Below are 26422 nucleotides of genomic sequence, written 5' to 3' on the forward strand. Positions count from 1 at the left end.
ACATCTCCTGTTACCCTTCTCTTCCGTTCCCCCCCCAATCCTGTCTAACCACACCACCTCCCCCCCATCTAGCCACACTGACCTTGCTCCTAAAACAGGCCAGATATAGTCTACCCGAGGGCCTTTGCACAGACTTTTCCCATTGATATCCTCATGACTAGCTCCGACCCCTCCTTCAAGGCCTTGTTCAAATGCTCCCTTCTCATTGAGGCTACCTAATAGCCCCATTCTAAATTGCAACGTGCCACCCATTAGCAATATTTATTCTCCCTTGCTCTATTTTCTTCCCATAGCATTTATCACTATGGCTGTCATGAGAATGTGCTTCTCAGACATCTAACTACTGAGGAGCATAGCTGAGTAAGGGTCCCAGCTGTTGTACTCTGAAATTCATCCCTGTATTTGCAACAAGACCCTGCCTCTCAGGGGCTACTCCCAGCTAGTAGTTAAGTATAGCAGGATGCTAAAACAAGCTTTAGTAATGCTAAAACAAGCTTGTTCCTGGGAGACACAGGACTTCTCTGGTAGCTGACTTTGTGGCTCTGGGGCTCTCTGATGGACTTACCAATTTTCCTTAGACTGCACTGCAGATTAGGCTGTTTCCACCCAACTTTGGCTCCCTCTTTCCTTCACTCAGGTCAGACTTGCACCATGATCTGACCACTCTCCCAGACTTTCCCAGCTCCAGCCTTTTCTCCCACTTTCCCATTTTCTCTCATACATTCATTCTCCTAATATAATCCAACACATTTAACCCATCTTGGCATTTGTTTGTTATAGGACTCAGGCTAACACAATCATCTGCTCACCTCCTATATTTTACTTGCTTATTATATTTATTTATTTATTTTTTGCCTACTAGAATATAAATTCCAGCAGAGCAGATATTTTGTTTATCCATGTATCCCAAACACCTAGCACAGTGCCTGTCACATTATGGGTGCTCAATAAGTATATACAGAATAAATGAATAACAAACGGTTAAAAATATTAGCAATTATTAGCATTAGCAACTAAATGAATGAATAAACACATGATACCAATCTGTCTTTATAACCCTGCTCCCTCCTAAATTCCCTGATCCTCTTATTTTATCTAATCCTCCCCTTCACTAAAAAACCCTTGGGTTTTCCCACAGCAGAAATGAGGTTTGAAAGGTAAATTATTTTTAGGAAAAGATCCAGACTAATCATTAGATGATGGCCCACTTGTTCTGGGCAGCAAATATGCAATTCTGACTGAGATATTTATCACTACTGCTCTTTCATCTTTGATTTCAGCTAGAATCTGCAGATAAACAAAATCAAAAGTTTTGAAGGTTGTTTTTTTTAATTTTTTTTTAAGCTTAAGTATCCATCCAATAGAAGTCAAACTTGGCCCACACCTAACCAATTCTTCTATGCTCTGGTCTCCCTAAATGTCTTTTGAGGATGCATGATTAAGGACAATCTGCTCTCAAGTATGAATTCAGACTTGAAACTGGTGGGTTTCATCTTAGGGTTCTATAGTTAGGACGCTCCAAATGACGATATGGAGAAACCTTTTCTCAGGAGGGCCACTAAGTTTACCCAGTGGGGATTCCCACAGAGTTGCCTGAAGGGTTTGCATCCAGCTGTGAGTGGTCTGGGAGTAAGATGGAGGAAGAGGCTGGGGGTTCAACTTTTTCTCATAAAGACTGATTTAACCTTCAGTCTCGCCTTGCCCTGTCTTTTTGGGCAGGCCTGAGGAATAGCTATTATAAAGACAGACAGTCCAGGTGCCAATCCTGGCCTGGTGACTTATTAGCTCAGGGCAAATTGCCTCTCTGAGGCTGTTTTCTCATTTTTAAAATAGGGCTAATAGCACCTATCTCCCAGCACATTGTAAGATAAATAGGATGCAAAGCATTTGCCTACAGAGAGTACTCAACAAACATTAGCTATTATTATTACCACTGATATCAACAGTGCAAAGGAAATTAAACTGCACATTCAACGTTAAGGTTGTCCTTTTAACCTCTTCAGCTGAATGTTGATATGAAGGTGCTTGATAGCATTCAAACACGTAATAATGAGGTAGATGATAATTAGGGTTTACTACATCAAAATTTAATTAAAGAAATGGTAGGGGAGAAAAAACAAAGTACATTGCAAAGCTTCTCCGCCTTTACTCTGAACTAAGAGTTTCATTGGGCTTGACTTCCTTTTTCTAAAGGGCAAGGGAATACCCACATAGTGTCAGGTTTCATGAGTTCCAGAATGTCTCAACACACTTTCCAGGGCTCACTCCTTTCTCTTGCATAACTGGTGAGGTCAAAATGGGCACCTTCCTGAAAGCCAAGTGTCACTTCTGAACAAGGTCCAAGAAAGAACTGCATTCCATAGAAATCCAAGACAAGAAATAAGAGGGTGGTACTTGAGTCTGAACCAACCGAACACTGCTGGTGGGCCAAGTTCTCAACAGAGTCATGTTAACACCTTTGATTTCTCCATGACCTAAAGATTCCAAAGTTTGAAACAAACGGCTGAAATGGGAGGAGGAGGAAAGGAAAGGGGAGGACAGCCTGATATAAATTCACTATATTAAGTTCTAAAGTCACTATATAATTTTTACTATTATCTAAAGCCAATCAGAGGAAGGAAGGCAAGCAAGCGACTTGGCCCTGTCCAGGTGAGGCTCTGTCTTTGTCAAGTCAGGAGGAAAGCGCAGGTAAACTAACTTTAGACAAACACTCCCAGACCCTCACAACAGGCACGGCTGTGTGCCGCTAGAGCAGAGGCTGATTCAACACTCAGTGCATGGGCTCGCAGTGCCACTTCTGGAAAATAATGAATTGGGTAAGGAACGGTTAATAAGAAACTGTGCCTTGCTAACTGTGCACATTACAACAAAGAGCTGGCAGCTCCTGAAGGAAAAGGGCTTGTGCGCTGCCGTTCAAACTTGTCAGTCAACTGGTGCCAGCAGCCTCAGCGTCTGCCTGCCCAGCACACCCTCATCACATGTGTCTGTCTGGCCTGATCTGTACATCTGCTCGGAGACACTCCTGCCCAGTCGGGGATTTCTGCTTTTCTCCACCAGTGCTAAGAGTGGATTTTTCCCTGCGTCTCCTCTGTTACCTCCTCTGCTCTCCCCAAGGAGGCTCCAGCTTTATGGTAGCTTTGGACTTCCTCCACCGCCTGCCTGTCCTTGCCTTCTAGAATGGAAGAAGCTGAGCTGGTGAAGGAAAGACTTCAGGCCATCACAGTAAGTCTGCATCGTTATAACTCACGGAGGTGGTTGCTTACAGGAACGGCAGACACGTTGCTGGCTGCCTCTGCCGCTGAGCCCCTGGAAGTGGAAAAACAGAACTGTCATCCTTCATGGACACGTCTCTGCCACTCTCTTAACCCCTGTCGCCCTCTGTAACTCTTGGGCTTCCGACCCTAAGAACAGAGTAAATGTTTTTGATTTTTGCAAAAACTCTGCCTACGTTTAAAACAGCAATCAGAAGTTTTTAAGGCAGTTTGGTTAAGCTTCTATGTGCCTTAGAAACACAGTTTTTCCTTAAATGTATACTTGACAAATATTAGATCAAAAACAGATCCCCAACTTGGAAACTTTTTAAACAATTAATACACCAAAAAGTTAAAATCTTTTAAAACAGGGAGAGAAAAAGAAATAAAACAAAAGACTTGAAGCTTTTTTATTTCTGGTGTGTTAGTATGTTCCAGAAAGCCTAACAAAATGAAAATGAATGTTGTTGTACTTAAGCTAAGCATTAAACAAGAGAAAAGGGGGTAAAAGCACGTATCAGATTAATTCTAAGATATCAGTTTCCAGCAGAGTCACAAACTGAATAAGATCCTGAAAAAGGAATGCAATGCATGCACTGCAATAGATTTGGAAAATATTTCATTAATACCGGGAAAGAAAACAATGCATTTTTTTATGTTTGTCCTGGGAAAGAATCAAAGCAAGAAATGGATTACTTTCTTTAAATGATCCAGCTTTGTAAATTTAATTTTATAAAATCCTCTATTTGGCAGGAACCTGGAAAACTGACACAATCATTTGTCATTAGCTACCACTTTTGATTTTTTTTTTTTTTAAAGAAAAGAAACTTTGGAAATCGACATCCAAATTTCTCAGCATTTTCTGTTGCTGAAATCAGTTGTCAGGAAGAATTGATTACTTTTTAAAAACTGATGCTAAATCAGGGTGGGTAGGAGGATATTTTTCTTTTCAAATTCCCATGTCATAAGTAATAATGCTAATCCCAATTTAGGACTTTTATTAAATGGATAGTTTCTCAGTTCCACCCAGAAAGAATTCAGCAAGTTGAAATATTTTCGCAGCCAGTGGTAAGTAGCCAGAAGCCCACAGATAAGGTGGGCACTCTTCCATAGGACAATGCTTTTGAAATGTCTAACTCCTAATTAGTACATTTTCCTTCCTTCAGAAAACTTTGGATTGTTGTTTGTTTTGTGTTGTTCTTTTTTGTTGTTAAACTCAGCCACCGGTTCAGCTGTCCTGCGTTAAGGGACAGGAACTCGGCTCTGCTCTGTTGTTTTCAGCGTGGGCTTTTTGCATTACAGCTGTTGTCTAAAGGTTACTTTATTAGGCTGTGTGAGTTGTGTGGGCACAAGCTCTGCTTTTTCTGACGCTTCTATCTTTTAACTAACTAAATTAACAGTGTATACAATGAAATACACAAGCCCCTTGTTCCACTTTTTTTTTGGGGGGGGGGAAATCACACCCTAGCTTAAGCCCTTGTCACCTCCAGTGCCCCTTATAACTCTTCCTGAAGCAGCACATGTTGTAAAGGTATGGCTGCATACAGTTCCAGGGAGACCAAGAGTTTTCACTAAGGGTTCCAAATGCAAATAGAGATATTAGAGCGAGGGTCACTATGCCTTACAAGCATATAAGAGAGTAAGCTCTTAAATATACGGGCATGTGCTTTTTTAATGATTAAAAAAATATGAATTTTTGAACTATTCTATTAGCCTAAACATATCCCCTTAGAAAGAATTAAGCAAATCTCCAAAGTAAGATCACAAAGTAATTCTATCTTGGAAGTACTGTTTGTGTAAAGGTTGTAGGGGGCGGGGAAATTGGGAAGTTTATAGGAACAAATTTCCACTAGCTAAGTCCAGTCACCAGGCTAAGTCCAGTCACATTTGTCACCACCTAGAGGAAAAATGGAGCAGTGGTGTCTCCATGGAAACAACACATCCACTCATCTCCCTCCTGGACACCCTAGAAATGCCAGTTTTCTCCACCCTTGCCTTACCCAGGAAGCCACCTCAGCTACTCCCCTTCCCCCTTCAAAAATGAAAACACACGGTATCCAGAGAGTTTGCAGGGATTATTTCACTTGTGGAAGTGCTTAAAATCTTCAAAATCTCTGACCTAGGCTAAAACACAGGGACAATCTTCTCATTTTATCTGTTTTCCTCCTATTTCCCTACACTGAAACAAACTTTATATACATACTTCAAGAACAAAATCATAAAACAATTGCTCAATGTTCCCAAACATAGCAATTCTCAGACTTCAGTTTGTTAGGGAAAAAAATAAAAATAACTTTTTATAGTCTAAAATCAACCTGAGTTTTGTATTAAAATTTATTCTTCCAATTCCTGGCTGTGAAATGAAATAATCTTCACTGTTGAATTTATTCTACCTGGTTTTGAGAATCCGAAATATCATTATTTCCACTGCAAGGAATTGAAAACACAAATGTATATGCCTATAACTTGACAGACCAAATGCCAGTCTTCTTGTTCCTCAAAAAAAAAAAAAAAAGGATTAAACACAGCAAGTAGATGGAATGTGGCACTTAGGCTCTCAAACTAAAAGTAAATTATTGTAATGGTGTTATTCATTCCTCATATCATTAAATTGAATTTTAGATTAGTCAGAAGTCTTCTCAAAGAGAATGAAGATGAAATTATGTAAGTACACAGAAACAATTGTTTAGAAGGCATTTCAGTTTGGGTGTACCAAATATGAATTGTTTTGCATACTTACTCTCATGTTCCTCCTTCATTACTTTATCCATGTGCCAACTCTTCTGTTACTAAATTAGTGGTCAAAGTACCTCTTAGCCAAAGAGTTCAGTTTTCACCTATAACTCAAAAGCAGGGCTGCTTCAAACTGATTAAAAAGTCTCTTGGGGCTCTTTTCAAGTTAGTACATATTTTAACAGATAGTTGGGTTTTATACAAAAGGAGAGCTATTGAGGTAGATTAGTAATTTGAAATTCACTTTTGATATTACTGGAACTGACTACACCAGTGTCTCCAGCATTCTCAGGAAGAGTGAGATGAGGGCTGTCCGACTTATCCCTACAAAGTTACACAGAAGGAAACATGGCCCACACTAAAGAACAAGGAAAAGGAGCAGGTGAATTCCCCTCACAAACAGAAAGGTCCCCTAAGCATTAGTAGTATTCCGTATGCTCTTGGCATCCTCCTGCACAAGGAACACATTGTCTTATCTTCATTTCTACTGTGACATTAGAAAATACTAATATGAAATAATATGCAGCAATTCAGACTGGAAAACCCCTAGATCTTAAGCTGGCTAGAGATCAGACTCACAAGCATAGCACTGTTTGGGGAAGGGGAGGGAGGTCAGAAGATTCTGAGAACGAGAATCGATTTTCAGAGAACAGAGCCAGCTGGGAGAAAAGGGGTAAGAATAAAGCTGACATTTTTATTCTCATCAAGGCTGATCGTTAACTGGTAGGAATGTGTGTTATCAACTCATTCTCTCATTTCTTTATTTAATTAATGCTTATTGGCACCTACTATGTGCAAAGCCTTATGCAATAAAATGAAAAGGTGTGAAACAAGGGGAATCAGGAGTGTGAGGAGTGGGGTGGAAGTGGGTTGCAATTTGTGGTAGAGTCAGGGTGGTCAGGGTGGGTGTCACAGAAGGGTGCCATTTGAACAGAGATGCGAAGGAGGTGAGCTCTGTCAAAACTTAGACAATCATAATAATCACAAGAGCAAGCACCTGCCTAGGACTGACTCCATTTGGAAAGGAGCCACAGAAAGTCCTGACACTGGAATTTGAGCAACAGAGCCAGATTTGCCAGCCAAAGCTGCTCATGACGCAAAATAATAAGGAGCTCTCACATTTCCCCAGATCCACTCCCTAGTCCTTTCCACACCCAAAGAATGTTTTCTGGACTTGTAAACAGGAATTTAAGAGGAGAAAGTTTTTACATAAAACAGAAATCTACCCTATACAAAGACCAATATTAAAACAATAACATAAACACACAGAGGTTCTAGTTATTTCTTTAACATGTGCTGCCTGTCACTGAACACTGCACCTCGTCTCATTTTCTTTCGGTCAACATCTAGGAACTTCCAACAGTTAATAAGACAATAATGGCCTCAAAGCAGGACCTGCTACATAATTTGTGGGGCCCAGGACACAATGAAAACGTGGGGAGCTTTGCTCAAAAAGTATTCAAAATTTAAAGATGGTAACATCAGAGCATGAAACTACATGCTGGGCCCTTCTGAGCCTGGTACCTTGTATGACCTCACAGGTCACATGCCCAAGAAGCCGGTCCTACTTTTACTCCCCAGGCCGGCCGTACGCACTTTCCCTCTATTCATTCTGCCTGTACAAATGAGAAAGTGAAAACAAGAACAAGCCAGTCTGGATCTTGACTAAAGGTATATACATATTAACACGTGTTTGGATCATTGTATTATTTCCAGCTCTAAGGACTTCTTAAAGGAACCAAGGCTAAAAGAATGCATAATGCACCATTGTTCCAGTTTAGCTCATGGTTAAGACAAAGTTACAGGAAGAACGTCCAATTTGTCATGACCAACGAACGCTAGTCACACAAAGATGGTACATGGAGATGTAGGAATCTCTTAAATAGGGAAGTCCTGTGCCAGAATATTCAAACAATACAACCTCTGCACAATTTTCCACAGTGCTGTACTGAGATTACATGTTTCTTCCAGAGAAGGAAAGGTTTCTTCAAACAAGTGTGTTATGCCACATATCTTTGCCAAACATAATAGCCCACCCACAGAGGACAGCATGTGATGAGGTACAATAATTTTGATAGCTTATTAAGGAAGCTGCTTTTTGATAACAGGGGAAGGTTTTTCCAGTGTGCTCTGGAATGATAATCCTACTTCATAAAGCCCTGTACTGACAAGGATCCTCATGAACTTTCTGAACGTTACTGGATGATCGAAAGGCAAAGCTGCTTCTGCAGAAAACTGATTGAAACAAATCAGAGTCTAAGCGCCTAAGCCTAACTAGCATCTAAACAAGTGCACCATAGTTCATTCAGTGTTACAACTTCCCATCTCCAGCCTCAAATGACTTAGCTTCTCTTAAAATAAAATAAGAATATTTTAATTTAATAAGAATATTTAATTTAAATGACAGTGAGTCATTTGGGCAAAATGTACTGCCTCAAGTTCCCTCACCAGGAACACTGGGGGGATGTCTACTTTCCTAAGGCAGCATAGGAGCTGTTTGAGTACAATCTGTACTTAAAATTTCTACATAAAACCACAGTGACTGAGTGGATTCAGTTGAGCCATTTATGACGTAGAACCAGGCTATCCTCTGAAACTCTAAATGGAAATCAAAACTGGCTCCTGTCCCAAGCACCAAGTTTTCAATGTGTAACTGAGCCAGTGATTAACATAGGGTGATATGACATATTAAAAGCTATTCAAAGTCAATCTACGCTAACAAATCTAGAATATAAAGGACTGCTCTCAAGAAAAAGAATTCTGAGATTAAAAAATAATAATAATAACAGTACCTATTCTTTCATAGCATTTAGGCTCTAAAAAAATAAAAAGAAAAACTTCTACATTATCTCATTTGGCCAAACAGTCCTATAGGTATTTTTGAAAGCAGATGTTAGCATTCCCATTTTACTCATATAAGCGGAAAACCTAAGGCCCAGAAAAGTTAAGAGATTCGTTACATAGTAGGGCTTGAACCCATTCTTCTGCTTGTCACATTTTCTAGCCACAGCATCATAATAACCTCTAATAAACATCAAAACCACAAACCTCGACCTGTCCAGAACTTCCTCAGATTTCTATTCTTTACTCTTGTGAACAGATTTCCAAGTGGAGCAAAGAAAAGAACCTAAGTAGGTTCTGCTTCACTTAACTACCTTTTCTAACCCAAACCAGTCCTTTACCCACTGCTGTTTCCTTCCCCTTCTCCAGTAAGCAAGGAGTAGACATGGAAAAGGAAAGAATGCAATCCCATTTTGGAATGGTATTGCGGCAGGGTTGGGACAGAACCAACGTCATTTTTCAGAGCACCTCATACTCTAAGCCTTGCTACCTTCTCCCAATCCCACTTCCATTACACAGCCTCTTCCCGCCAGCCAGGATTTCTTAAGGCAAAGAGTTTTCACATCTCTCACAGCTCCCAGCACTGAGCTCAACACTAGCTGGAGCACAAAAGAAAACCATCAAGGATGAGTGAATGAATGAGCACAATCAAGCTGAAAAGGGAGAGAAAGCTAATGATTATCTGACCTGCTAAAAGATTTTTTTTTTCATTAAAGACGCAGCCAGGTTACCATCACCCCTTGATTATTCAGGGGCTTGTTTTGTGTTTGTTTATCCTTATTTGGTTTAGGTTTGTCACAATTCATTAGAACAAACAAGAAAGAATAGACAAAGGAGTAAAAGAGTAAAACACAAACTGGATTCTATTTAGAGATCTGTTCAAATTTATTGTAAGGTTGGCAAAGAAGACTAAAATTATTGAATAAAATGAGGTGTAGAAAATGTGTAGTGATAACCATGTCCAACTCCCATGGTTAACTTAAGAATTAGGGTATTGCAAAGCAGAAATAAGCACAGGACCAGGAGAGATTCCTTTTGTCGATATTCCCATCCTCACTACATCATGCTCAAGAGACGCTCATCCAGCTTCTTAAACACTTCCAATATCGGGTGAATCAAAACCTCCCAAACACCCTATTCCGTTTGAGAACAGCTCTCTGTGTTAAGAGTTTTGACATAATGTGCTAGAATATGATTTCCTTTAACTTCTACTGAATCATCATTACTTTAGCCAATGAAGCCATACAGCTTTATTTTCTGAATTTTGACCATTTCTTATATTACAGGCTCATTCAAGACACTCTCCAAAATGTCAGTGTCACTAAAAAAATTTGGTGCTGATAGTTGAGCAAAACACTGACCAGCACAGAGCCCCTAGTGCTCTAATATCCCTTCTTGGAGCATTGTAATTCTACTGATATATTTGGGAAGCAATACGGTGTGGTAATAAAAAGTACTACATTTGGAGTTATAGAAAATGATGTTCAATACCAGTTCCAACACTGAGCCAATCATATGACTCAGGAAAGTAAATAAACTCTTGTCCTCAACTTTAGTGTCTTTAAAGATAAGAATTAACTTGAAAGCTTAGTTAACTAGCCCGATACACAATGAATATACAAAAATCAATAGCTTTCTGAAAAACAGTCAGAAAATGGACTGTGCAACTATCCCATTCCTTAATAGCTACAAAATAAAAAGACTGTTAAAACCTAAAAATAATCTTACTAAGGAAATGTATAGGAATTATATGAAGAAACTTTTATACTTTTATGCCTACTAAGGAAATATACAGGATTTGTATAATGAAACTTTACTAAGCAATATAATATATGTCTGGAGAGGCACATCATTCCTTGGGGTAAAGTTGAATATAAAAAATGGTCGTGTATTTCCAAATTTATTTTAAGTTTAATTCAATCCCAATCAAAATCTCTAAAGAGGCATTCTTATTTGGGGCTGGCAGCAGCATGAAATTGCTAAAACAAGACAATTTGGCAATTGGTGTAAGAAAAGTAAAAAACTGTTGTACCTTTTGACCTAGAATTTCATTAACAAGGAGCTTAATACTAAAAAAAAAAAACTAAGAGATACAAACAAAAATGGATTCCTAAGATGTCATAACAACAGAATCATTTCTTAAAGTACAAAAGTAGAAGCAAATTCAATATCTAAAAATAAGACTTAGCTGAATAAATATAGTGCATATATGTTTGTGTATATATACACATATATGGGGGTGCCAAAAAATTGCATACAGGTGGACACTTTGTTCAACGTTGCTCAAACAGTAGTTTGCCACAATCAGAAGTGCCTGGATGCAAAGAGGACCACTTCGAGTACTCTTGTAATTGCATAAGTCAAATGTGACTTGTATTCATCTTTTGTTATCAGTATATATTGAATATTACAATTTTAATACAGTTTTCCTTTCTTAAAATGTGTATACTTTTTTTGGCACCCTCTGTATAATGTAGTAATATGCAGCCATTAAAAATAATTTAGAAGACTATTTAATGATATGGTATATCATTGTGTTTGTGATATATTAAAAGGAATAATTCAGATTACTAAACATGTAAAAATAATTTTACATGCACTATATCACGTAGATATAAATCATATACAGTATAACAGTATTAACCTCTGATTACCTCTGGACAAGGATAATTACTATTAGAAGTAACTTTTTAAATTACATCAAGATGTATTATTGTTTGTGTGTTTGGTTGCTCTGTTGGTTGGTTAGTTGTTTTACTGGCTTGGTGGAGGGTTAGGAGGAATAACAAACTGACCGAGTTTTTAATTTTGCTTCTATTGGAATTCAACAAAATGATTCCAAAGTCCAATTGGAAAAATAAACTACTGCTACTAAGCAAGACATTTTAGACAAGAGCAATAGAGGAAAACTTGCCCCATAAAATGTTGATGTACCTCGTTGGTACATAATCTAAACTATGTCATATTAATACCAAAATCAATAATTAAGGAAACTATACAGATAATCTGGAACCAGACCCTAATGTACATTCAAAAATTAGTAAATGATAAAAGTTACTAAACAATAAAATTAGTAAATAAAAAAAGTAAATCAATATGAAAGAATTTTTCAATAAAAGTTCAAATTAGTTAAAAATTTGGAAAAACATAGACCCTTGGCATTTACTACAAATCAAAATAAATTAGGCTGGATTAAAGAGTTTTTTTTAATATTTAGAAAATATGGATGAATACTGTATCTCAGATGATAAGAGAAATTAAAAATGGTTTCTTCACCTACATAATGAGGATAAACATGGCCCCACTTCATAGAGATTGGGGAAGATTAAATAAATTGATACAAATATAAAAAGTTCTCAATAAATGTTAGCTATTGTTAACAACCATCATAATCATCATCTGCAGAACTTGAAAAATTAAACAAAAGAAATAAAGTTAGCTTTAGATGCTTTCTTTTTATTTTTTATTTATTTATTTATTTTTTAATCTACGCCGTCCCCAGCGACTCACAGCAGCCCAGCTCCAGGTCGAGCAGTTGTTCACCATCTTAGCTGTAGAGGGCGCAGTGTCACTGGCCCTCAATGTGGGATCCGAACCGCGGCCCTGCTGCTCAGAGCTGGCGCTCCCAAGCGAGCTCTTAACCAGCTGAGCCACTCGGCAGGCCCTAGATGCTTTCTTTTTAATAATCGAATGCTATCTCTTAGACATTCGCTGTGTAAATACAATACTATCTAATAATTTATTCTACAACTTTGCCAGGGGTTAACCAATAAATTCACCAGTCATTAAATATTCATAATTCACCTTTTCCCCTCTTCAAAAAACTTGCCACTTTCAGTCTTTTGATACCTCTTCACCCAAAATTCCAAGATTGCTTAACAATATTTTTCTGTCATGTCTATAAATTTTCCTATTCCCTGAAATGAAGCCCATCAGAGTCTGAGCAGCTCTGTCTTTGGCTGTCTGTTTCCTCTTGGGCTTCGACTTTCCTTTAAGCATATTTGTTCTACCCTTTCCAGAATCAAGATTATTCTCCTTAATCAAAAATATGGAAGAAAATTGGAGTTCTAGTTTATTCTCTGTTACATTAATATTACACTATGTATCTCAGCAGCAGCCTTTATTTTTTTACTCTCAACATATCTTAAATATACATATTTACAGATGGTGCCAAAAATATATATACACATTTTAAGAAAGGAAAAAACTGTATTAAAATTGTAATACTCAATGTATACCAATAACAAAAGATGAATACAAGTCATGTGTATACATTTTTTTGACACCCCCAGAATTTCCACAAACATTCTTTTTGTGTCTCCAGTGTTTTTCACGTGCATCACATCTTCACATCACCCTGGGTTTTTACCTTATTTACATTATTACAAATAGGTACCACCTGCTTATCTTCATTCTTGGTTTCATGAGCTCATTGGGGCACTCCCAGTGACATTAAACTATTTGGTTTTGGTTTGGTTTGTTTACAGTAGCTCTCTTCTTCTCTGAGATCATTTGTAATTGTGTATCCATGTTTCCACTTGTAAATTGCCCATGATTCATGATCTATCTTCCCTCTTGATACATTTGCCCTTTTTTCACAATTTTTTTAAAATAATATTTCAAGAATCTTATTTCAAGAATTTTTAAATCTACTTTCATTGAAATCTAGTAAACCTCTAACTATGCCCAGGATTCTTTTCTAGGACTATTGTTAGCGTATCCCTGTCTTTCAAGGTTACCGTTATTTGCACATCACAGGAAGCTCTACATTGTTGAAAGTATTTAAATTCAAACAAGCAGCTTCTATTATTGTTCTTTTGAGACCTTAAACAATGAAAATGTCAGTAAAGCTAGTCATGAAGTTATAAAATATCGGCTTCTAGCAGAATGAATCTGAAACCATTTGACTAATTGAATTAGCTCAATTCACCAACTGCTATTATAAATAATATTTGATTGATCCCAAAACAAACTTCCCTGTGAGTTCCCTTCCTCCTATACTTTTGTATGTAGGTTCTTCTTGAAGGATCTATCCTTAACTCTCCTTTTCTTTTCATAAAAATGTCTCCTGTTATATGACAGAGTCTGCTGGCCTCAGCTACCCTTTCCAAAACTCCTGCATCTTTATCTCTAGCTCTGACCTCTCTTCCGATCTCTCTCCATCCAACATTTCAGCTGCCTACCAGATAACTCCATCTGCTTGTCCCAAAGTCACCTACAACTTGGTGTCAATCCACCATTTTCCCTCTCAAACTCTTTTTTCCTTCTCCTGAATTTCCTATTTCTATTAGTGATTCTGCTCTCCTATGCACCTTAGCATAAAAGGTGTACGCCCATTTGACCTCTTCCTCTCCTGCATCCATGTCATCCGTTGTCAAGTTCTGCCAGTGCAAGTCCTCTCTGACACCCATGCTCTCGGCTGCTTCTTGCTCAAGCTCTCAGGGTCTTGTGTACGAGCTATAGCCTAACTGATTTCCCGCTCAAGTTCTCCTTCTTCAATATCTACTACACAATGAGGTATATTTAACTGCCTAAAACATAGCTTTAATTCTCTCTCTCTCTCTCTCTCTCTCTCTCTCTCTTTTTCTCTGAAAGCCTTTCATTGATCCTTATCTCAATACATAAATAAATTCCAAAACCCTTGTCCTACCATTCAGTATTTTCTATTAAGGATCTGTCCTCATCCTGTTATTCTTATATTGCCCACTACTCCCTGCATGGCAACTTGGGTTCCAGTCTTGCTGTTCCAAGTAATGTCCCATTTTCTACTTCCAGGCTTTTGCTCACACTGAGCCCTTGATTTGAATGCCCATTCTCCCCTCTCCCCAGCCCCCCAGCAACTACCAACGTACTTACTCAGATGCTACTTCAAAACCTCTCCTAACCATGTCAGCTAGAAGCTACCTTTCCCTGTCCCCCCCGTACCTCTCAGAGCACGCTACTTGTGCTTTAGTGATGACATTTACCACTTCACTTCTTAGGCTATAGTTACTTGTACAAATTGTTTTCTTTCTTCATGAGAATGTAAGCTCCTTGGTGAAAGTATCTATTCTAAATAATTTTTAAACATTGCACAACTCCTAACATCACCTTGAACATAGCATATCCTAACTATTGGATAAATTCATAATTAAATAACTTAGGATCAATCTTGCCTTCATGATAGATTCAGGCATTTTATAATATTAGCTATATCAATATCAATAATATCTCAAAAATACAGTATGCTCACTTTTATCAAGTGTGTGATTGAGGTAATATCATTGAATCATACACAGATGGTCACAATTTATAGTTGTACAAGGTAAATAAATTAATTTTCAAAATAATTAAGAGGTGGCTTTTTATACAATTGGAATTTGTGGGTGTCCACTGCTAAAATATACTAAGTCAGAAAAATAAAAATCTAGGCAATTGTTCATTGGGCAAAAATTCTTTGTTAGTTGAATACTAAAGAAGTAAACAGGGGCTGGCCGAGTGGCGCGATGGTTAAGAGCTGGCTTGGGATGCCAGAGGGCCCCAGTTCGGATCCCACATATGAGGGCCAGTGACACTGCCCTCCACAGCTAAGATGCTGAACAACAGCTCAACCTGGAGCTGGGCTGCGGTGAGTAGCCGGCAACGGCGTAGGCTGCAGCCCCTGTGGCAGTGGGTTGCCATGGGCTACCATGTGTAGCCAGCAGCCAGTGGGAGCGGCCAGCAGCCACAGTGAGCAGCCGTCCAGAAGCCGGCGACTGATCTGCCTTGCCCAGGAAGAGCGCAATGATGGTGCCAACTTGGGCCAGTGAAGCAATGTCCTCCACAACTAGACTGAAGAACAAAAGGACAGCAACTTGTCTGTTCCCCTTCCCCCAATTCCCCAGCTCTGTTCCCATCCCCTAATTCCCCAATAAAAATCTTTAAAAAAAAAAAAAAGTAAACAGAAATGTAAGTTATTCATAATGGTTAACATTAATAAACATCTGACATGCCAGGTTACAACAGGTGTCTATAGATATGCTCAAGCTTCTGGGAAAATTTTGGGAAGCAGATGGCATTTCACATCTATTGGGTTGTCAGAAAAATCATGACATATTTTTCCTATGTTTTTCATTGCAAAAATGTGTCATGACTTTTCCAACAACCCAATATTTGTTTCATAATGAATTGGGAAGAAAGAAGCTGGCTGTGACAACTTTGGTGTACAATAGAGCTTGACGTACAACTTAAAGTTGACTTATGGTTTATCCCGCCACATTGAAACTGAATTATTGCCATGTTATTTTTCAATACTACTTACATACCTGTGAAATTTGGCAGAAGGATAATAACTGGCTATTGATAACTATGAGAAAAAAGTGCTCCTATCTTAAAATAGAATCATGCCTACGACATTATAAAATTACCTTCTTAACTACCTAGACTGATATGAGAGGCATCACATTACCTCTGAGTGACAAAACATTGCTATTCCCTAGCAACCCGTCTATAAGCCTGGTGTTGCCAAAACACTTGAGACGCCCTGCCTCCAGCCACAGCTTTCACTACCTTATTTCCAACCCCAAGATGAAACCAGCCCAAACTGGCTGCAGACAGGTCTGGGAAGCATTGCTGGATTCAGCAGTCACTGTCTCACATACTTTCATGCTCTTCTTTATGAGCTACCCATGGAGAGAGGTGGATGGTTACATGGCAGCAGGCAGGGAGCTAGAATTATGCTCCCTTCTAATGAGAGGCCCGACTCCTCCTGCAGGCTGTACTGGTGCTGACTCCAGGCCATGGTATTTCACAATGGAGAGGACACTGAGGGAAGCTGTGAGAAGCTGACTAATTTCCCACACAGGGAAATGGTGTAGTGAATTAGCTAAGAGGGTGGAGGCTGAACTCAAAGTACCTGGGTTCAAATCCTGGCTCTGCTACTTATTAATTGTGAGAGCTTGAAATAGTTAACTCCCTAAACTTGCATTTCCCCTTTTGTAAAATGAAAATTATTACAATGTCTCTTTATAATTGTGACTATTAAGTGAAATACTACAACATATCTTTGTCATTATGACTATTAAGTGAAACAGTACCTAGAAACACTTACCAAACTGGCAAAGTGAATTTAAAATATTACTGATATTTGCTCAATTAATAACCTTTAGATATAGTACAGAATCGATTCATGAGTTTTCAGTTTTTATTTTCTAATGACCAGATTTTATCCAAAGATAAGAAGTGATTCTAAAGACCCATGCTGTGTTGCCTAGCTATTTTTTTTTCAAAAGAGCTGCTTATGAAATTTAAACAGAACACTGATGAAGTCATCTATTCTGACACACAAAGAGAAGCATGACATAAAGTTGGAGCGCAACGTGTTATTTTTCTTAAACAAATGTACCTGAACTTATGCATCAAAAAAGAGTTTTTATCTTCAAAGGAGTCACATCAGGAAGCCATGCGCTTATTTCAATAACGCTGCCAAATATTTTTGGAACTCTTCCTCTAAATTACCTTCTGAGGCTACTTCTTTTAGATGTCTTCATCGGCAACACATTTTTATGCTTTGGGAGTTTTCAATTTTGAAAGCCGATTTAAAACCATCTCTTATAAATAAGATGGAGGATAATGTCATAATTGCTACAAAAAAAAGGAAATAAGGGCCTTTTTGCATAGCTTGTAAAATATCTCAAACAATTCCAGAGAGGAAACCTCTAAAACAGATCAGGCCAGTGGAAGCATTATTAAAATTAATGTGTTGCTTTCTGTGTGATTAACAGGTGATGTGTTTATTTACTTAATGCTGTTAAACAAATACATATGGACACTATGTGTCAAGCACCATTCTACGAACTTGTACATATATTACTTCATTTAATGCTCATATTTTGTAAGATAGTTTTATTATCCACATTTTACAATGAGGTAATTGAGGCACAGAGAAGTTAAGAATTTTGTCCAAGGACACAGAGCTAGTAAATGGTGGAGCTGGAATACAAACCCAGGCTATTTAGTCTATATGTTATTTTTTTCCGAAACATATAACCCATGTGCATTAATAGATATGCTTTCTGGGTTTTTTGAGGTAATGTCATTTAAACGTGATGAAAGATACTATATCTCTCCATGATTTTTTTTAACCTCAGCAAAAAGCCCTCTTAATGTCAACTTAGGCATCATCTGTTCCCGTTTTTCTCTGTCTTCCCATAGCAAGTTATACAAGGAAGAAGCAGCCTCACTTTCGAGCTTCCCAGTATTCTCATGCTGCAGAGCCTATCCTGTGTTCCCACATAAACCGACCTTTTTCCTTCATCCTCTTGCCAGAAAGAGTCTCTCTCCTCACAACGTTTCCTCATGCCTATTTCAAAATTCCCTCCTTAAAATTCACTTATTCCATTGCATCAGTCAATCTTGCTCAATCTTGCTAGGCTAGTGGGGAAGAGAGAAAAGGGGAGAGGGGAAGGAAAAGTAGTAAAGTATTTTAACTTCCTTTGGAAAAGCACCTTATTTTGTTTTCATCAGCAAAATGCTTTGAATGTCTCACTTTACTCTCCTTTGCTTTGAAATAAGCCCCCAAAGCAGGCAGCTGCATACCAATGCCAAGAGCATGTTGCTGGCCAGCCATTCGATAATGACAACCCCAAGGAAGCCTATTTCAGCAAACTGAAAAAATAGATTACCCTGGAATTCTTTTTATTTTAGGATAAAAGAAAAATACAGGAAGAAATCTCACAGAAGCGCCTGAAAATAGAGGAAGAAAAACTAAAGCACCAGCATTTGAAGGTAACTTATGTCTTTAATTTCATTTCAATGCTTTTGTATTCAGAAATCCTGATGGCACTCAAATTTCAACAGTAAAGATATTTTAGGAAGGAAAATATTTCAACATAGTTCTACTAAACACCCTAATAGCCATAGGGGAAGCCAACAAGCTAGTAATAATTGCACGTGAGATGAATAAAGTCTGGCAAGCATATGGAAAGCTGAAAACATTGTATTTTTACTTTTATTTTTTATGACTGAATTTCCTCATTTTCCTGGATAACCTTGAGAATTCAGCCTTGATCATTTGGCCCTGAATGCATTCTTGCTTAACATCCCTAGGAAGCGGATCCAGCTAGGAAGTTCCTTTTGACATCAATGAAAGGCCAGCCTTCCCCAGGGGGTGCAGAGCAGACACTGTCTGTCCCGGTCAAGGATGCTTGGTTTAGGAGCTCAGCGCAATGAATCCAACCCTGCCTCAGTATGATTTGGGGTTTTGTTTTATTTTGTTTGACAGAACATGAGGTCATAACCAAAAATAAACCTCCATTTTTAAAATCAGACTTTACATCTTCCATGGGTGGGGTCATTGTATAATTAAAGCACACTGAGTTTCAACATTTTATTACATAGCTTAGTCACAGGATGCAACCAAGTGACAAACAGGAGCTCCTTGTGAACAGGCCCAAGCAGGAAACTACTTATGTGGCAGGGACGCTATCAGTAGATGTAATGAACCCCTGAATGAAACAATGCCACATGCTCATGGGGTCCACAAATTGAAATTAAATTTGCTGAATTCAGCTAAACTCATCTTTCTGCTGGATCAAGGAACAACTTCTGAACAGAAACATAATTTAAGATCCAATTAGCCTCAGTTCTCTGTTTCTGTTTGTGTCTTTGCTCCTATACAAATTGACATTTCCAACATTTGATGGATCATTTCAAAGCATAGCTGGCCTGCTATCCTTACAGTATGTCACATTGAATTTACATGAGTAGTATACATAGCCAAGAAATGCAGTGTATACTCCTAGAAAAATCAATAAAATAAAATAAAATTTTACCAAGTTATTTCAGTGCAACTCAAATGAAGTCAGTCAAATCTACAACAATTTTTGAGATAGGCCGTTTCTAACTCCAAAAATCAGCACTTGTGCTCTCTCTCTCTCTCTCCCTCTCTCTTCCCCTCTCTACTCCTCCCCCCCACCCCCCCTACCCTCACCAACACACACAATTTACACACAATTTGGGTCTCACAGTGAACAAATTACTGCTTCTGAGTAAACTGATAGCTCTCTAGCATTCAGCAATTTGTATCCTTGCATAATGGGTACCCAAACAGCAGTAGAGCTCACAATAGGAGAAAAGGTTTAAATATCTCCTCTGTTCATTTTAAGAACTAAGTTTCACATAGGAAAACTCTGACACACTAAAACGTCTATTACTTAGGTGACACCTCATTTCAGTAATTGCCAAAACAGTCCAAATAGTAATACATGATCTTCCCTAAAGATTTGCTTTCTGGAACCCAGGGAACCTCTTCTGCTTCAATCTAATCAAAACATTTATCATACTTTAGACTGCTGTACACAGTTGTGCAAGTTGTGCACTGCACAAAGATACCTGACAGAGGGGTGCTTCTATCTGGAGGATGAAGTTTCTTTTTCTCTGCACAAAGGTGCTGTCCACCTTCCTAAGCTGTGCACTAACTCAAAAAGTGTGGGAGTGGGGAACTGTGCCTTTTCCTAATTTGCATGTTAATACCATGGAGATTAGCGATAGCCCTACAGGGCTGTAGCCCCTCTGCTTGCAACCTAGCAGGAAATTTAAGATTAAATAAACAATTAGGAAAAGTTAAATGATGATTTTTTTTAATTTAAATATGAGTATAAGCAGTAATTCTTTAATCTGAGGTGGTCAGAAAAGGCTCAATTAAAGGTGCAGGATTTAAGCTGACTCTTAACTGATAAGTAGAATTTATATAGGTGCATATAGGGCCTTTTATCAATAAACACTTATTAAGCACCTATTATGTAGAAGGTGCTAAACTGGACACTAAGAATATAAAATAAAGTCCAATCTGTGTCCTTAAAATGGTAACTGACACATAAACTTATAACGGCATTTATACTGTGATAAACACTATATACAAGGCATAAACTGCAAAGGGAACATAGAGGGAGAAAGAAGATATACTGGGTAGGCAAAATAATAATTGTCAACCACACAGCCTAAGACTAATATTGAATTAGTTTAGGATATAATAGCAATCTCTTGTTTTGCCCACCATTCCAGTTAGTTTCTCAAAAGATTGTTTTGGAGCAGTCACTATATACTGTCACTGGGATGACTATCAAAATGGCTTCAAGGAGCTTTTTACTTTAAGTTCACAAAATATGTGTCCATCAACCAAAGAAATAATAGTAAAGCATCACATGACAGGGTCCCTATATGACTGCTATAAACATACAGTGTATATAAGTGCACAGTGTTTCGTGGCTCTGAAGAAAGTTCTTTGAGGGTGAGGATGGACTGAAGGGGGTGGTTACCTGGGGAGGAAAGAGATCTTCGTGGAGAAAGAACTTGAAGGATAAATAGGATTTAGATACATAAAAACTGGTTTTGGAAAGACAAGAAAGGTGCAAAGAATAAGGAGGCCAGGTTTATTCAAGCAAGGCAGTGACAGAAAATAATTTCTCCTAAATATGTCCACTATTGAAATTCATAGGTTTGAAATTCATAGATTTGGGCCTCGTTGACAGATATAAGAAAATATCTTTATGTTTCCTGTTATCAGAAAAAGGCTTTAAGGGAGAAATGGCTTCTGGATGGAATCGGCAGTGGAAAAGAACAGGAAGAGATGAAAAGGCAAAATCAACAAGACCAGCACCAGACCCAGGTTCTGGAACAAAGCATCCTCAGGTATGGCCCTCACCGAGATCCTCCACAGCTACCTTTCTTTTGATTTTTTCCAATGTTGTATGTGTAAGAGCCAGTTTCATTTTTAGGGACACATCAGATCTTCCATTTGGATTTCTAATAAAAGCTAAGGAAACACACCAGGAGGCAATAGTAGAAATTTTACTGTAAATGTCGCTTATGCATAGCGACACAAGTTATTTTTAAAATATGTATTTGTGACTTACTCATTGCTCTCTGAGCCTATTTTGTCATCTACAAAATGGTAGCAACAATATCTATCTTTTAGAGTTGTTGAACAGGTTAAAAATATATTTGCTAAGTTAGTAGCACCTACCTGGCACATGGCAGATGATCAAAAAGCCCTTCACAGCCCTAAGCCCCACTCTCACCTTAGGACAGGTGATAGTTCTTCAGGTGTATTCACACTGTCCATCCATCACACCTCTCCCAGGTCCTCCCCAGTCCCAACCATGATATTTTTAAAGAGGAGTATGTCATTAACATTTCCTCTCTCCTACTTCCCTGACTATTTGGTCACAGATGTTGACCTCACTTCTCAATGTCCATCCCTGCCCATGATACATAATCAGTACAGAATCAGCAACTTCTGATAAAACAAGTAAAGTTTGCAAATTGCCTTGGCTTAAAATGAGGTGATAGACATGAAAAAAATGGAAAGCTTAAATATAAGATGGGATTATTAGTATTATCACAAAATATAGGCCACATGGAAGAAAGAGATATGGGAAATGTCAGAATCATTTTCTAACCTACACATGGAAAACAGATGGAATTTCTTGTGGTATAATAATAACAATAATACACATCTTTGAAATATATGTAACTTTCAAAACTTCAGCCGCTGCAAATTTGTTCTCTTTAGTGAGGAATATAGGAAAAGTCCCGGAGGATAAAAATATCCAGTAGCTGTGTTATGACCATGCTTTGTCCATACTCACCACACTATCCAAACAGACCACATTGGGCTAAAATTGACAAGGAAAAACAGCGTCCTTCTATTCAACTGATTTTCATTTAACTTGCTTAATTTCAGACACTTATATATTTAATCGCTAAAATCATTAACCCTCATTCTTATTAATATGTCTTTTAAATTAACAATTCTTAAAAAGTTATGTTTTACAATTGAACTTTTTACATTTATAAACCCGTCCGTTGTTTGCTCAAAGGTATGAAGTGCTTCTGAATGGTGGATAACAAATACTTTTAAAATAACTCCATAAATCAACTCAATAGTTGGGAAAACCTGAGTCTTCATAAGGCAACTGTCAGCAAGAGCTTCTTACCAAAGTCTGGCTTAGCCGGTGATGACTTTCCTCATCACTCAACACTGCACCCTTATCTCTGGAGGAGTCCTGAAGTTAATCCTTGTAAACCCTTCATTCTTTGGAATCTTTCCACATACCGAGCACCTACAACTTTCTCTGCACCTGACGATAATTGGAGTGGCTACATACACTCAAACTCCATTAACAAGTTTGGACAGCATTCTAAGTAATCCCGGAGAATTTACTAGGACTCGACTGATTGGTTTCAGACCTTACCTGAATGCTCTGAGGAGCCCATAAGCTTCTGGTATTGATAGTGGCTTGCCTAGTTAGAGCTCTTGCAAAAAAAAACAAAAACAAAAATGAAAAAAAGGAGGAAGAGAAAAACATATTTTGTAGTCATGTTGCCCTACAGGCACTTTACATATATCATCTCATTTAATCTTCATAACCCTTTGAGGCAGGTGTTATTATCTTCACCCTTTGCAGAGAGATTGAACAATTCACTCAGTTAGGAAGCGGCAGATCACAGACTAACTCATTTGACTCTCCAGTGCAGCCCATACAATGATGGCACACGCAACCTCTATGGAGCAAAAAGGTATTGTCTCTTCTAGGAAGTCTTCGAAGCATGTTCTGTCCTTTGGTTCTCCTTTCTCCTACAGCTTCTACCACTCAAGATCTTCTTCCATGCCCCTCTAACGTCTTTGTTCAATTACCAATTACATGTCTGATTCATTACCCATTTCTGGCATCTCACTATGACTGTAGATATACAAGATGTCATTAAACCATCAGTGCTCCTTTATTAACATCAAATGACTTTAATCCCCAAATATAAATACTAATAACAGTAATGGTTCTTTTTAAGTGACTTTGTGCACTTTACAAAGCACTTGTACTTACATTAGGTCATTTAATATTCGCAGCAATCCTGAAAAGAAAGCATCAACACCTCCATTTTATAGATAAGGAAATAGGCTCATAGAGGCTAAGGCTTACTTCATGAAGGTCATGGAGCCTGTAAAGGGTAAACTTGGGCCTCAAAGCGAGTCAGGTTCAGTGCTCTCCTGCTGCAAAAATTAAAAGAGAGCTGTAGGCGTGAATGCTCTGGAAAGAATAAAATACCTAACACCTAATAGAAAACTGCTTTGATCAAGGAATGGTCCTTAAGAAATGTATTTGTAAAGAGTAAATCATTTGCATCATTGTGACCCACAAAGGCATGTTCATCTCCCTAAAAATGTGCAGAGCACAGAATGTTCTGAAGCAACATACAGAGACCAGAAATGTCTGTGCTTTGTCCATAGTAAGCAGCCTCCACCACTGCCCAGCATTATAAAAATCCTGTTGCCAAAGCAGCTTTACCTGACAACAGAACATTTTCTTCTCAGATGTTTCCAAAGCTGCTAAATAATCAGGTGCATGATTTTAAAGTCAATCTTTCTCCAAAACAACTACCCACAGTGCTTAAGCTTTTATTGCCAGCTAAATGCAGCACTACATGTTCCTGTTAGCTCTGAATGGCCAGCAAGCTGACTGAGTAAGTTGAACCAGGCACAGCCATCCCCCTTCCCTAAGCAGAGAAAGGATCCTACACCCTGAATGTCATTTATCACTTGACTGAGGTGCCTACTCAAGGGTGACATTCGCCATCTGCCAGGCCTCTCAGCTAGAGGATAAGAATTTAATAGGAACCTCAAAATAGAAATGTTGCTATTACCTCAGAGTCTGGAGATGGGTGAGACTTTGGCCATCAAGTTTTCGTTTCTTCCACTTTCACGGTGTTGTGAGTTGAGCTGAAAAATTCACTTTGGCCTTCAAGTCCCTGTTCTGCTGACCACAGTGCATCAGTCTGGCCATGTCTTTCATCTCTTCGCTCATCAGTTTCCTTGTCTGTGACAGTGGGACAATTAGAGTCACTTCATGGGATTGCTCTGAGGGAAGCAACTTCCAGAGTACCTGACACATGGTAGGTGTTCAAAAACATATCAGATACTATTCCTTCTTAGGCATAAAAAAATAACGAAAAAGACACTGCCTAGAGCTTTATTGAGGAATTTTTATCTTTTGACTAAAAGCTCTGATTGCTTTAGGCGAGTACAAAAATATCTTTCTTTCTTTCTTTGAGTAAATTGATATTACCACCCAACTAGAATATGGAAATAATCGATAGGTTTTGTTTATGGCTTAAGACTAAAATGCTAACTATAGGAATTAATTTTTACTGAGCATTTGTTGTAGCCCAGACACTGTGCTAACCACTTCATGTATATTATTATTTTCTTGAATTCTCACAATCACATTAGGAGGTAAAAAGCATTTAAAGATGAAAAACTGACATTTATAAAGGCTAACTTGCCCCGTCAAACAGCTAAAAAATTAAGAGCCAGGTTTTAAAATCTAATTAAAAACCCTAATCATATAAATAAATTGTGCATCAGATTCTGCAGATAAATTTTACAAGAGTTAAATCCTGTAAATGCTACCCTTTTATAGTATTTTAAAATTTCTAATCTATGCTGATTTCACTCTTGTGTGCAGCATTTTATATAGACATTCATGAGACTCTTTACCATGTTAAAACCCTGAAAGTTTCCCTGACTCATGCGTTAACATTTAAGTAAAGCATGTCTCTTATTTATCCTCTCATCTTTTCTTTCAAGGAAAGGCAACATTTCAGAACATAAGTGGATTTCTGTGGGTTTTGTCTCTGAGTCACATTCTTAGCTTTAGAACAATATTAGTGAACATTTTGCCAGAGGAAAAAAATCCCTCCTTTTGAATCACTTTGCTTAAATAGAGTTTCATTTTGCTTCCTAAATGAGCCCTGCTCTTACGGTGACCACTGAATCATTTGCTTCCTGATCATAGGCACAGATGCAAATCCAGCACCGACTTCCCAGTCCAAAACCCCGTGTGCACAAATACATAGGCTGGCTTAGGAAGCTTGTTCTGTCACTTCTGTTGCTTTTCCCCATCCAAGAGCCTACACCCAAAAAGGACACCCGTAAGTACCCCATGATGTGTCCAAAGGAGCTATGTTGTTCACATCCTAGGTTCCTTTTTCTTATCCAGCTGCCCTGTGGTTTCTATGAGTCCCTCTGCCAATTGCCTTGCATCAGGCTCTCCTCCAGACACGTGCTACTTCTCGAACTGTGTCCAAAGTCCTCTGACTTTGACTGGAGCACTCAGAGCGCTTGACAGAAATGCCATAAGCATAAAATGCGAAAAGGTTAACTGCCAAGGAGAATGATGCAAATACACTGCATTCGCTTCGGGAAGGATAATCTACTTATGATTAAGTGTTCCTTAGTAAGGATTTTTTTAAGTATTCCTAAGTACCTTTCTGACCCTCTGCCTTCATTTAATGAACTTTCATTTGTCTCCAAATAATTAGAAACTGCCTTCTGCTTATGATATTAAGAGGAAGGTGTGTACGAAGTGTTGATGTCTATGTGAGCGTATGTCACGAGAAAAGCTGAGGAGTGAGCTGCTACAGCAGCTCCCGCCGTCTCACTTAACTTAAGGGAAATTCCTGCACAAATGGAGATAGAATACTAGCAAAAGCATTCTGCTCAATAGCATATTCAGTTAACTCAAAAGATAGCAGGCAAGATTCAATTTCAAAACGGGGCCAAAAAGCATTGATTTAGAAAT

General features: G+C 38.3%; 1 protein-coding gene across 2 annotated transcripts in view; it reads left to right on the top strand.

The window, feature by feature from the left end:
• Positions 1 to 2359: 2359 nt before the first annotated feature.
• PALMD (palmdelphin) overlaps positions 2360 to 26422 on the top strand; it is a 58466-nt gene continuing 34403 nt past the window's right edge. Inside the window, exons 1-3 of one of the 2 annotated variants that reach the window (XM_019629359.1) lie at positions 2360 to 3222; positions 18489 to 18569; positions 21349 to 21473. In XM_019629359.1, coding sequence (XP_019484904.1) covers positions 3178 to 3222; positions 18489 to 18569; positions 21349 to 21473 — 251 coding nt within the window. In that variant the 5' untranslated portion in view covers positions 2360 to 3177. The remainder of the gene's footprint in view (positions 3223 to 18488; positions 18570 to 21348; positions 21474 to 26422) is intronic. The other variant, XM_019629360.1, reaches the window with a different exon arrangement.

The sequence above is a fragment of the Hipposideros armiger genome, unplaced genomic scaffold (genome assembly GCF_001890085.2).
Source record: "Hipposideros armiger isolate ML-2016 unplaced genomic scaffold, ASM189008v1 scaffold_845, whole genome shotgun sequence".
In the NCBI taxonomy this organism is placed as follows: domain Eukaryota; kingdom Metazoa; phylum Chordata; class Mammalia; order Chiroptera; family Hipposideridae; genus Hipposideros; species Hipposideros armiger.